Genomic DNA, 12,807 nt, shown 5'->3' with positions numbered 1-12,807 from the left:
GCATGTATTTCTAATGCATTTATAAGATTATTTCTTTGTTGCTTTGTATGTCCCTCCCTCACAGTGTAACCCCCGTTTTCACTATATTTGATGTCAGTATAACATGTGGAGTAGATGGGGACAAACAAGTCGTTTAAGGATTCAGGTGGACCTGTTGCAACAATGAGAAGTACAAAATGTCATGTCAAAACCAGCTTTACAATGACGGTGTGGGGGGGGGGGAGGGGGGTATAATTGGGTGGGGGGAGGGGGGTAAAATTGGGTGGGGGGAGGGGGGAGGCGGGGAAGGGAAGTGAAGGGTAAACAAAGGAGGAGGCTGCAATGCTTGGTAAGAAATGTATCCATTATCCTGCCCATGTAATTGTAGCCCCTTTGTACAGTATGTTCTCAAATAAAATAAAATACAATTTAAAAAAAAAAAAAAAGAAACCAAAAAAAAAAAAAAAAAAAATGACTCAGTGCCTTTAGGCAGTAGACTGATTAAAAGAACCATATGGACTAAGCCAAGGCCCTGAATCCAACAAAGAAAATAAGACATGTTTTCATGTCTTGCTTTAGATGTGACTTGTTTTGAGGAACTTGGTAGGAAGGGTATATAGTGTCCCTCTTTGGGCCTCTTCTTTTGGGGCCAGTGCATTCCATGAAGCTAAATTCTTGATGCTAAGCTAGCGCTCGGTCAAAGGAGGGACTGCCCTTAGGCGTCCAGTTCCAGCAAGCATACTTAAGGTACAGTTAGTTGCTTCCCTGTGAGCTTTTGTGGACAGTCAGCAGTAATGGTTAGGTGTCCTAGCCATGTCTTTACTGTGATGGAGACGTCCGCCAGGGGGCGGGGCGGCGCGGCAGGTCGGGGTGGGGGGGCGGGGCGGGGCGGGGCGGCGCGTCCCTGCCCGGACGAGCTGAGCTCCGGGTCTCCCACCCTGGAGGGCGCACGGCGGGACGTGGAGACACACCGAGGCCGTCGCGCGCCGCGCCCGGCTCCTCAGCCGAGAAACGAAGCCTCGGCTTGGAGAGCAGGAAGCGAACCCGGCACTTTCCACTCTAGCCTCCGGGTCGCCTTTCGAGGTGTGGTGGTGAATACAAGGTACTGCCATCAGCCAGAGCCCAGATAAGGCCTCCTTACTCCCCGTGGGCCCAGCGCGATGGAGCCCGTCAGCGTCTCTATGGTGGCGGAGCCTGCGCCTCTCTGTTGATCGAGCCTGAGCCTCTCTGGCGCCCTTACCTGCGTCTCTATGGTGTGGGTTGAGGGGCGGGACTGAAACTGAGCCGGGCCGCACAATGGCTGGGAGGACGAGGGGGCGGGGACACGGTGTCCAAAGAGGCGTGGCATGGTGTGTCCTGAGAGCCGAGCGTGACTGGGAGCGTGACCCGAGCGGGCGCGTTCCTCCTGCGTGGTGCCCGCCTTCTAGGTACTCCTGTATCTAAAAGGTACAGCCCTCTTCTGGGATCCACATCTCTGGACTGGCTCTGGCCTGGGCAGGGCGCAGGCTTGCTGGAGGACCCTGCTGCCATCCTTAAGAGGCAGAAGAGGAAGTGGCGCTGTGGCTCAGTGGTAGAGTGCTCGCCTTGAACTGAAGAGCTCAGGGACAGCCCCCAGGCCCAGAGTTCAAGCCCCACGTCCGACCAAAAAAGGTAGCAGAGCCCTTGGCACCTGGGCTCCCAGAGACCTGAATGCGGTGGCACTGGACCTCTTCCTGCAAACCAAGGCTTCCTGCCCCGTTTTTATAATTGACATTCTAAAAACTATCGCCTCACTGCAGCCTCAGGAACCATGACAGAGAATTGCTGAGATTTGAAACTTGTTGAAGTTAGGAATTGATTTATGGTGAGAATAAGCACTAAACATTTTAAAATATACTTTCAGACATTGATAGGGAACAGTATATAGCACATAATGTCCAGTGAGTGTGACTGTGGGGTTAAGGAATAACCACGTTACATACTTTGAAGCCCCATAGTTGATTGCGTTGCTATAATGGGGATGGGAGTTGAAAAAAGTTGGGTCGTTGCAGAAAGTGGCTCTTGCAAATCACAGAAAAAAGTATGATTTGAGTGACTGTTAGGTAGAGAAGTCAAATAATATTCCCATGAGTATGTAGTTAATACTGGGAGGATTGTCTAGGGTTGTAGCTCAGTGGTATGATGTTTACCGAGGCCCTGGATTCTGTCCCCCAAACAGCTTTTATTTTAAGCATTAAAATAACAATTAGAATTAAGAAAAATATGTACTCTCTTATAATCGAAGTTTATAGTATAATATAAAAATAATTTGTTCACACCATATTAGTAACATGATTCTTTCAGGATAAAGAAATAATGAGGGGTTGGGAAGGTGGCTCAGTGGTAGAGTGCTTGCCCCTCAATTATGAGGCCCTGGGTTCGATTCCTCAGCACCACATAAGCAGAAAAAGCAGAAATGGTGCTGTGGCTCAAGTGGCAGAGCACTTGCCTTGAGCTGAAGAGCTGAGGGACAGAGCCCAGGCCCAGAGTTCAGACCCCACCGCCAGCAAAAAAAAAGAAAGAAAGAAAAAGAAATAATGATTTCCAAATACTTTCAACTGAGGTAGATGCAAAATGAAAAAACCAAAACCAAAAACAAAACCCCTCCATTACACTGTCATGAATCCTTTCTAGCAACCTCAGGACTTACTATTTTTTGTCACTGTGACAAATGCTTAGAAGGAGGAATTACTTGTTTGGGATCACAGTTTCAAGAGAGTTTAGTTCATTGTGAGGAGGCAAAATAGTTCGCAATATTGTGGCTAGAAACTTAGAAATAGCAGAATAAAGGAAGGGGCCTGGCAAGATAGAACCCCAAGAACATGCACCAAGAGACCTATGCCTTCCAACTCTCCTTGTAGCCTAACTTCCATTACATGTATTCATAAATATTTCATATTTGTTTATTCCTCAAATTTTGAGTTACAAATGTCCCATGTTCCCATTTTTTCCCGTGTTTCTGGTGTAATGAAAAGACTTTTAACATTTTTCATAAAGCAGCCACATTTTTCATCAGTCTTCAACTGTTCCTTTGGATAGGCAATCTTTTCACCTGCAAAAGAATGTAATTTTCCTTTCCTCCCATATGTAATGATGTGTTTTCTTTCCTTTTATCCTTCCCTCCCTCTTTCTTTTTCTGGTCCTGGGCCTGGAACTCTGGGCCTGGATGTTGTCCCTAAGCTCCTTTTGCTCAAGGCTGGCACTCTACTCCTTTAACTATAGTACCACTTCCAGGCTTTTTCTGTGATTAATTGGAGATAAGAGTCTCACAGAATTTTCTGCCCAGGATGGCTTTGAACTATGATCCTTAGGTCTTTCTCCTGAGTAGCTAGGATTACAAGTATGAACCACTATTGTCTGACTCTTTCACTACTTTGACTAACAATGTTATAGTAGCTACCCTGTCAAGGTAATAGTCCTAATTTTCATCTTTTGATTTCTAAACCAAGTGGTCTCATCATTGTTGTTAAAACTAGTGGTTCTTTTTTTTTTTTAACTGTATTTTTTTTTTGTCTAAACTAGTGGTTCTTGATCTTTACTGAATGTAAGAATTACCTGATATATTTTTAGCAAGTATGTATATCAGAAATAGATAATATATTTTACCAAATGCCTTTCAAGAACTGTATTTAATATGCAATTCCTAATACATAACAGATATAGTGTATGATAGTTTCTCACTGAATCATTCAACAAATGTTTATTATTTCCTCTCTGAGCTTTTTTCTTCCTGAAATGTTTCCAAAGCATAAATACTTGAAAGATAGGCTACTCTTGTTTATTATCATTATAAAGGTGATGTACAGAGGGGTTACAGTTATATAAGTCAGATAAACATTACATTTGTTTTTGGAGAATGTCACCCTTTTCCTCACTCTCTACACAAGTTGTGTAGTTCATTTTCAATATAGTGTCTTGTGAGTATTTGTTTACCCTTGTTCCTCCATTTCTGTGCCCCTCTTTACCCTACCAAAGACAGATAAAGGAAAAAAAAACAGTAACAAAGAGAACCTCTTATTTCTATTTCCTGGGGTTCATTTTGATAAAGATTATTTTTTGTTTGTTTGTTTGTTTTTTTGGGTCCGGTCATGGGGCCTGAACTCTGGGCCTGGGCGCTGTCCCTCAGCTCTTCAGCTCAAGGCTAGAGCTCTACCACTTGAGCCACAGTGCCACTTCCGGCTTTTTTCTTTTTGCTTATGTGGTGCTGAGGAATCGAACCCAGGGCCTCTGGCATGCAAGGCATGCGCTTTACCACTGAGCCAACTTCCCAGCCCCGATAAAGATTATTTTATATGATCAGATTAATTTCTTCTTTTGACTGCAAAGGTATTACTTGTGCTCCTATGATGTCTTCCAGCTAATTAGGCCACTGCATTTTTTTTCCTTTTTGCCAGTCCTGGGGCCTGAACTCTGGGCCTGGGTGCTGCCGCTTTTGCACAAGGCTAGCACTCTACCACTTGAGCCACAGTGCCACTTCCAGCCTTTTCTGAGTAGTTTTATTAGAGATAAGAGTCTCCTGGACTTTCCTACCAGGTCTGCCTTTGAACCATGATCCTCATATCTCAGCCTCCTGAGTAGCTAGGAGCCACCAGCACTTGGCTTTTTAACCTGTTAAAAGTGATGATATATATTACATTCTATTCATAGAATGTACTCTGCATATTTCTACTTAGACCTTATTGAGACTTTTCTTGTGGATAAGTACATGTGTAGTTGTTAGTTTTTATAAATGTTTATATACATACGTATTTATACCTAAATGTGTATGTTATGTGTATATATGCTTATATTTTATATACATATATATTTAATTAAATATATATATTTAATGATAGGCAAACATCCTATACATTGTTTTTTATCTGATTATATTATGTATGATATAACCTTGTATAATATTACAATGAGACTATTTTATTCTTCTGAGTCTTAATGAATCATTTTTTTGTCTTGAAATATGTTTCATGTTGATCATAGCACTGCTGCTTTACTGGTATTTATTTCTCTCTGTTTTCTATTTTAGGGTGCTATGGCTGCCAACAAGAATGGCCCCTGCATTCCTGCTGGCTTTTCTTAAAAACTGATGTATTGTTTAGGATGGCATCCGAGACTGAGAAGACTCGTGCTCTACTCCAGGCTTGTAGCACTGAATCTATTGTTTGCAGCGTTGGTCTGGGCATATTTTGCCTAGTAGCTGACAGACTTCTTCAGCTTCCCCTAATTCAGAAAAGTGACTGGCTTCGTGCACTCTCAGACAACGCAGTGCATGGCATGATTGGCATGTGGTCATGGGCAGTAATCACTGGAGTCAAGAAGAAGACTGACTTTGGAGAAGTCATTTTAGCTGGATTTTTAGCCTCTGTTATTGATATAGACCACTTTTTTCTAGCTAGATCTCTGTCTTTAAAGGTAAGGAGCATGTTTACTTTTCTGTGTTTTATATATATACATATGTGTGTGTGTGTGTATATATATATATATTCTCATATTGATCTTCACAGCCTCATTTAGAGTTAGAGAAAATTAATCTTATTTTAAAATAAGAAAGCCTGTTCAGTCATCCTTTTGGAGTATTTAATACTTCCTTACAGATGCATACAGGCATATTGCTAATCATATTATTTGTCATCACCAAGTGCTGGGGATACCTATAGAGTAAGGTCCCACTAATTGTGTGTGAGAAGTTCAGTGCTCACTTACAAAGAATATATTAGCAAATTGGTTTAAATTAAACTGGCAGCTTCAGGGCTGCCCTTGTTCTTTCTGTATCACTGCTTCTCCTCAGAGCTACACTTCATTTTCTCCACTTATTCTTTATGCTTTACAGTCAGTGAGAAGCTTTTACGTGTACCACAAGAGTTGTATAATTTGATGCTGGTGATGTACATCTTTAATTCTAGCTACTCAGGAGGCTCAGATCCAGAGGATTATATTTCATAACCAGCCTAGAGAGAAAGTCAGCTAGACTTTTGTCACCAAAATAACCAAGCAAAAAGCAGGGCTGGAGGAATGGCTCAATAGTAGAGCACCAAGTGAATGAAGAAGATTGAGACTCCGAGTTCACACTCAAAAGAAAAAAAGGTTGAATAACTATGATTTTTTTAGTTCTGGGGAGTGACCTAAATAGATTCATTCCTCCATCACCTCTTGGAACCAAATCTGTGCATTTCACCATACCACCTGGAACATTGCAGAATTTCTTTGCGATATCCAGCTCTTTAACTCTTCAGTGACTTGACTCATAAATAAACTAAACTTAAAATGGTGGTTCAGGGGCTGGGAAGGTGACTCTGTGGTAGAGCGCTTACCTTGTATGCCTGAGGCCCTGGGTTCGATTCCTCAGCACCACATAAGCAAAAAGAAAAAAGCTGGAAGTGGCGCTGTGGCTCAAGTGGTAGAGCGCTAGCCTTGAGCTGAAATGCTGAGGGACAGCGCCCAGGTCCAGAGTTCAGGCCCCATGACCTTACCCCCCCCCAAAAAAAAAAATGGTTGTTCAGATAATATTTTCTGAATGTCAAAAGACTTGTCTAACTTTCTGCATGTATATGATTTGTAAACTTCTCAGAAAAGAAATACAGACTCATAAAGCAAAGATTCTTGTCTGCTTTTTAAGTCTCTGGCCTAAAATAGTACTTGGCTTACCTTCAAGGTGTTCAGTATATATTTGCTAAATGAATGGTAAAGCATTACTTCTTCCTCTCGTGTGTCATGTTAGATATTTTTCAGAAGTTGTTTTATGCATTCAGAAAATCAGTAAGGAATCACTTTAAATTAAACTTAAAATTTAAGACAAATTTTATTTTTTTTCTTTAAGAAGAAGCATCATTGCATTTTAGGATTATAAGCATGTATCTATGTACTTAAAGACATAAGTAGACACAGAAACACAGAATTAATAAGGAGCTTCACATAGCATACTCCTAGATAGATCAAGTGGACTAAGTATTATAAAAAATTAGCTGAGCATAGGATGGGAGAATTACAATCTTGATAAGAGGTTTTCAAGATCCTGTATCATAAAACAAGCCTGGTATCATGATGTCTATCTTGTAATCTCAGCAAAGCAGGAGGCAGGCAGAGGTGGAAGGATTTCCTTTCTGAGGCTGAGCCAAGGCAAGTCAGGCCTTGAGTTGAATCCTCAGTACAAAAATTATTGATTGGGCTGGGAAGGTGGCTCAGTGGTAGAGCACTTGCCTTGCATGCATGAGGCCCTGGGTTCGATTCCTCAGCACCACATAAGCAGAAAAAAGCCGGAAGTGGTGCTATGGCTCAAGTGGTAGAGCGTTAGCCTTGAGGTGAAGAGCTGAGGGACAGCGCCCAGGCCCAGAGTTCAGGCCCCACGACCGACAAACAAAACAAAACAAAACAAAATGATTGATTACATAAATATTCATAATTTTATATTTTCATTGTGAAATTGGTCTTTTAGTGGATTTGAAAAGTAATATTTAATGCTTTGACTTGAATTAAGTGTGTCATTTTATTATTTCCATTTGCACATCACATGTTTGATCCTTCATTTTGAACTTTTTTGAATTTTATTTTTGGTGAGTTTTTAGTATATACTATATAACTTAACCCATTGGTACGGAGTGTGTATTGTAAAAAGGGGGAAAAATTTTTTTTGGTAGAGATCAAGGAAGTTTATTAGTCAACAAAACACAGGAAAGATTACCAAAGAGAGAGAGAGAGAGAGAGAGAGAGAGAGAGAGAGAGAGAGAGAGAGAGAGGGAGAGAGAGATAGTAATTCCAGCCATGGGTTTAGATATACCTGTTAACAGATACAATGATGTTCTAACATCAAGGATATGTATGGTGAAAAGTTGGTTGGGGGTTTCACCCTAATTTACCCTAGATGAGTTGCCCCACTGTGTTTGGGACATGTGGCATATTTTACCTTTTTTGTTGTCAGTCTTATCAGTTGGGCTCACAAATTTTCAAGATTGACCTGTTTATATGTCAACACATGATGATATGGTACCTAATAAACATCCCTTCAAACAACTAATCTGTTTTGCCCAGAAGATAGGAGTACTTTTTTTTTTTTTTTTTTTTTTTTTGTTGGCTGTGGGGCTTGAACTCTGGGCCTGGGCGCTGTCCCTCAGCTCTTCAGCTCCAGGCGAGCGCTCTACCACTTGAGCTACAGCGCCACTTCCGGTTTTCTGGTGGTTTATTGGAGATAGGAGTCTCACGGTCTCTCCTGCCCGGGCTGGCTTTGAACCGCGATCCTCAGATCTCAGCCTCCTGAGTAGCTAGGATTACAGGCGTGAGCCACCAGCGCCCGGCTAGGAGTACATTTTTAAGATAAATATTTTCCTATGCAAATAATTTTTGTGCCTTACCTGGATGACAGGCATACACTACTACTACACCCCACTATTTTTTTGGTCTGGTGTGGCCTCACCTCGAACCATGATATTCCTAATTGCATATCCTGAATAGCTAGGATTACTGGCATGAACCACTGGCGCAAGACTGCTTATGAACTTTTTATACAGTTTCTCTATAGTGACATATTAACTTGGTGTTTCCAATAAATTCTGGATATGCTACTTACTAAGAAACAGTTATAACATTTTGTTTTTCTGAGAAGTAATTGACACAAGCTACTCTTCTTCCCCTGTCCACAGGCTGCTTTGACTCTTCCACGAAGACCTTTCCTTCACTGTTCTACTATGATACCCATCATGGTTCTGACTCTGAAGTTTACTATGTACCTTCTCAAGGTCAGAGACTCATGGTGCTTTCTTCCCTGGATGTTATTTGTATCCTGGACTTCACATCATATTCGTGATGCAATTCGTCATGGCTTGTGGATATGCCCATTTGGAAAAACTTCTCCTTTGCCATTCTGGCTTTATGTAATGACAACATCATCTTTACCTCATATATGTTCACTTGGTATGTATTTAACAGGGACCAGACAATTGATATCTTCCACACAAGGAACTCTCATTAATGTCTGAGAGAAGGGATTCAGAAGACAATAATGAAGGGTAGCCAATACTGAAGTGACATTTTATAAACACATTTACATTGTTAATTTTTTTATTATTGCTGAATCTACTTGCTCAGCAGGCATGTATAGTTTTTTAAAAAATTATACTTGTTACAGTTCTAACTTCTTTCAGATATGTCATTTTGCTACAATTCATTTATTCCATTATATATTTTTATTGCTGCTTTTGATTATCTGGGATTACTAGAAGTTTTGCTAGAAAAACATAGAATTAGTTGTCTTGAAGTATATCTGTAAGTCTGTTTCCTGATGAGAGCTAACTTTTGGGATGACTAATTTGGGATGACTATTTTGATTCACAATTTCTTGAGATAAATCCTGAATAAGATATATGATAAAGAAAAACACATATTTAAGTGTGTTGGCTCTGAACGAAATTTAATTTGCAGAGTGCTTTATGAAATACAATTATTGGCAAAATCTGCTTCAAAGCACTTCAAAACATTCATAAAAGACAATAGCTAACATTAGATATAGTTATGTCTTTAGAAATCAGTTTAGGTAATAATTATTATAATATGTTGGCTATAGTTACATTTACTGGAATAGTATTTGTGTTGATTTTTGGCAGTATTGAGGTTTGAACACAGTGTTTTATACTTTTTTTTTTTTTTTTTTTTTTTGTCGGTCCTGGGGCTTGAACTCTGGGCCTGGGCTCTATCCCTCAGCTCTTCAGCTCAAGGTGAGCACTCTACCACTTGAGCTACAGTGCCACTTCTGGTTTTCTGGTGGTTTATTGGAGATAGGAGTCTCATGGTCTTTCCTGCCTGAGCTGGCTTTGAACCGCGATCCTCAGATCTCAGCCTCCTGAGTAGCTAGGATTACAGGCATGAGCCACCAGTGCCCAGTTAAGTGTTTTATACTTTCTAAGCATGAGTTTGAGCCATGGCTCCAGCCCTTTTTGTGCTCCTTAGTTTTGAGATAGGATTTTACTTCCTGCCCAGGCATGTGCCTAGACCATGAGCTACCATTTGTAGGCTGGAATGACTAATTCCTTACCACACCCAGTTCTTGGTTGAGAAGGGGTCTCAAATGTGTTCCTGTCCTGGCACTCAGATCTCAGCCTCCTGAGTAGCTAGGAATACAGGGATGAGCCACTGGTGCCCAGCTAGAACAGTTTTCTTATTGCTAAATGGATTATAGTGTTATGTTTTACAATTTATTAGATCTTAAATCTATTGATTACCTTTCAAAAGTAATTGTTATATAAATTTGGTTGCTATGTTAGTAAATATTATATAATGGAAGTAAATTTGGAGAGATTTAAAAGTCATCTGATTTAAGAAATACATGGAAATAAGATCAATATCTTATTAATACCTTATTAATAACTTTTTCTAAGTTTTAAAAACTTTATTTTTCTTGCTCCATATTAAGCAAAGGAATATCATTAAACCAGATGTCACATTGTCAGTTGAGGGCTTGTCTAACTTAGTGTGTATGTGGGTGCCATCCTGGCACTTAAACTCAGGACCTGGGTACTGTCCTTGAGCTTTTTTGCGGAAGACTAATATTCTACCACTTGAGCCACAACCCTACTTCAAGCTTTTTAGTGGTTAAGAATCTCACGTACTTTCCTGCCTGGGCCAGCTTTGAGCCGAGCCTCTTCAGTAATTAGGACTACATGTGTGAGCCACTCTTACTCAACGAAAAACTGAACATTTTGTGGAATGCCTCCGTTCCTATCCCTGTCATCAGAAATGGCTCTTCTCCCCTAAATGGTCCTCGAAAGCTGTGATTGTAATCTCTAGGGAACCAGCAACTTAACTCCCAGTTCATCACTTCATTCATTCCTAGAGAAATCTGTGTCCATGCAACACTGTATTTGGAAGTTGGACTGAACCTTGCTTCCCCTGTATATCTTCTCCGTACTCTTGACATCTGATCACTTAATGTTCCTCCTGGCTCTCTCACTGACCCAGCTTCCTAGTTGCTGTTTTCTTGAGCCGAATCATTCCTACTGGCTTCAGGAAAACTTCTCCCAAATGAACTATTTTCTTCTTATCCCCAATTGTCCCCAACTGGAAACATGAGTCTGCTGAGATGATCTAATGTAAGGCCTCAGACCAACAGGATGACTTAGGTGAACTTTCTTTTTTTGTTGTTTGTTTTTTTTTTGTTGTTGTTGTTTTTTTTTTTTGGTCGGTCGTGGGGCTTGAACTCTGGGCCTGGGCGCTGTCCCTCAGCTCTTCAGTTCAAGATGAGCGCTCTACCACTTGAGCTACAGCGCCACTTCCGGTTTTCTGGTGGTTTATTGGAGATAGGAGTCTCACGGTCTCTCCTGCCCGGGCTGGCTTTGAACCGCGATCCTCAGATCTCAGCCTCCTGAGTAGCTAGGATTACAGGCGTGAGCCACCAGCGCCCGGCTAGGTGAACTTTCTTGAAGAGCAGAAGGTACAGGCCACAGAGTGTGAAGAACTGTCAAAGGTTAACAGTTTCAACCTATGCATAAGCCCAGAGATACATCTCCAGTCAGGCCCATGGACATCTGTGGAAGGATGTTTTTCCTTTTCCTTTTTCTCTTTTAGAGACATGCCTTGAATTCAATAGCTTCTTCATTACTGGAATGCCAGGCACAAGCCACCGCACCTAGCTTGAATAAATACTTCTTGTACAGAGTTTCGGTTGGTGGACTTTGAATGATGATTGAGATTGTTGAGCCCTGTGCCCTGCCTCCAAATTGGACAAGCCCAGTGACTGCCAACCCTACCTTTGTAATTTTCAAGAGAAGTTCTAGTACATTCTGTCTTTATATTCTGTTCTGTTTTTCTTTCATGTTACCTGTGTCCTTAATATTGGTGTATATAGAGTCTGATTTATGAGTGTAAGGCTCACTGGCAACTTGCACAATTTTATGGCAAACAGGCAAACATCAGGTGATAGAATAGATGATACTTAACCTCTGGAAAAAGGTGGCACTGTTTAAAAGTACTCAAACCTGACTTATGTAACTTTACTCTTTGTACATCACCTTAACAATAAAAACTTGTAAAAAATGTGTGAAAATCTTCAGGTAGGCCTGTGTCATATTTTAAGTACCATATCAATTTAAGTGTAAATAATGGTGTATGTTGTGCTGTGTATTAAACTCTCCCTTAAAGGCAATCTTGTCTCCCTAATAGCCTATTTCATATAGTTACACCAGAAGTAAAATAGAAATAGTATAAGGATGCTAATTACCTAGCTTAAGTCAGCAACATCTTGTGGTCTGTGAGGCATATTTTTGGCTTTCACTCCTTGTGCAGGGTAGTTTGACTGCAAGCACTTAGCTTTTATTCTCTATATTATGTCATCTTTTATGATAAGTATGCATGCATTTATATTAATAAAACCATTTAGAAATATTTGCATTATCTTTCAGAAGTTGTACAAAGGGGTTGCCATTCAACAAAGCACTTTCTGAGCACAATGTGTGTCCCTTTCAGCGTTCCCTCCCATCCCCCACTCATTTTTATTTTCTATGATGAGTAAAGTTCTCCAGCTGTGGGCAGCTTTCTCTGACACCAGGAACCTCACCTCACTGCACCTCAGGCAGGAGCTGTTTGTCCTGTTTGGCAGAGAGCTACTGAGAAGTTAGTGTGTCCACATTGGATTCAGTACATCAATTAGACACACATAGCCACATCTATTATAATTTGTTGTTTTATCAAAGTCCAGCAATATACCATGACCTAACTCCAACTCAGGTGGTTCATAGTGATTTCACTGATCTGAGAGACTCCTCCTAAAAATTGATTCATATGTAATTTGCATCTTGTATAAGTCCAAGGCATTGTCCTCTGGATCTGCTT

The 12,807-nt window shown here is 40.8% G+C and overlaps 2 protein-coding genes across 3 annotated transcripts in view; both read left to right on the top strand.

Moving 5' to 3' along the window:
* The first annotated feature begins 915 nt into the window (after positions 1-915).
* Positions 916-12,281, top strand: Tmem267 (transmembrane protein 267). Of its 2 annotated transcripts, none has more exons than XM_070041131.1 (3): positions 916-1,081; positions 5,021-5,406; positions 8,628-12,281. In XM_070041131.1, exons 2-3 carry the CDS (start codon positions 5,095-5,097, stop codon positions 8,961-8,963), a joined length of 648 nt encoding a protein of 215 aa, XP_069897232.1. In that variant the 5' UTR covers positions 916-1,081; positions 5,021-5,094; the 3' UTR covers positions 8,964-12,281. The 2 variants fall into 2 exon arrangements, with proteins under 2 accessions (XP_069897232.1, XP_069897233.1); XM_070041132.1 differs by lacking the exon at positions 916-1,081 and adding an exon at positions 1,799-1,822.
* Positions 8,841-12,807, top strand: part of Ccl28 (C-C motif chemokine ligand 28) — a 27,121-nt gene continuing 23,154 nt past the window's right edge. The window contains exon 1 of the mRNA XM_070041133.1: positions 8,841-8,898. The gene's annotated coding sequence lies outside the window, so the exon portion shown is untranslated. The remainder of the gene's footprint in view (positions 8,899-12,807) is intronic.

This window comes from Dipodomys merriami, unplaced genomic scaffold (assembly GCF_024711535.1).
Source record: "Dipodomys merriami isolate MVZ:Mamm:240054 unplaced genomic scaffold, mDipMer1.0.p SCAF_30, whole genome shotgun sequence".
Lineage (NCBI taxonomy): Eukaryota > Metazoa > Chordata > Mammalia > Rodentia > Heteromyidae > Dipodomys > Dipodomys merriami.
The sequence above is the reverse complement of the archived record's forward strand: the minus strand, read 5'-3'. Positions and strand labels throughout refer to the sequence as shown.

What these genes read in the sequence shown, in the direction of transcription:
- Tmem267 (XM_070041131.1), top strand. Translation starts at nt 5,095, where the DNA reads ATGGCATCCGAGACTGAGAAGACTCGTGCTCTACTCCAGGCTTGTAGC. An exon ending in CTAGATCTCTGTCTTTAAAG is followed by an intron (nt 5,407 to 8,627) that starts GTAAGGAGCATG and finishes CCCTGTCCACAG; the next exon opens with GCTGCTTTGACTCTTCCACG.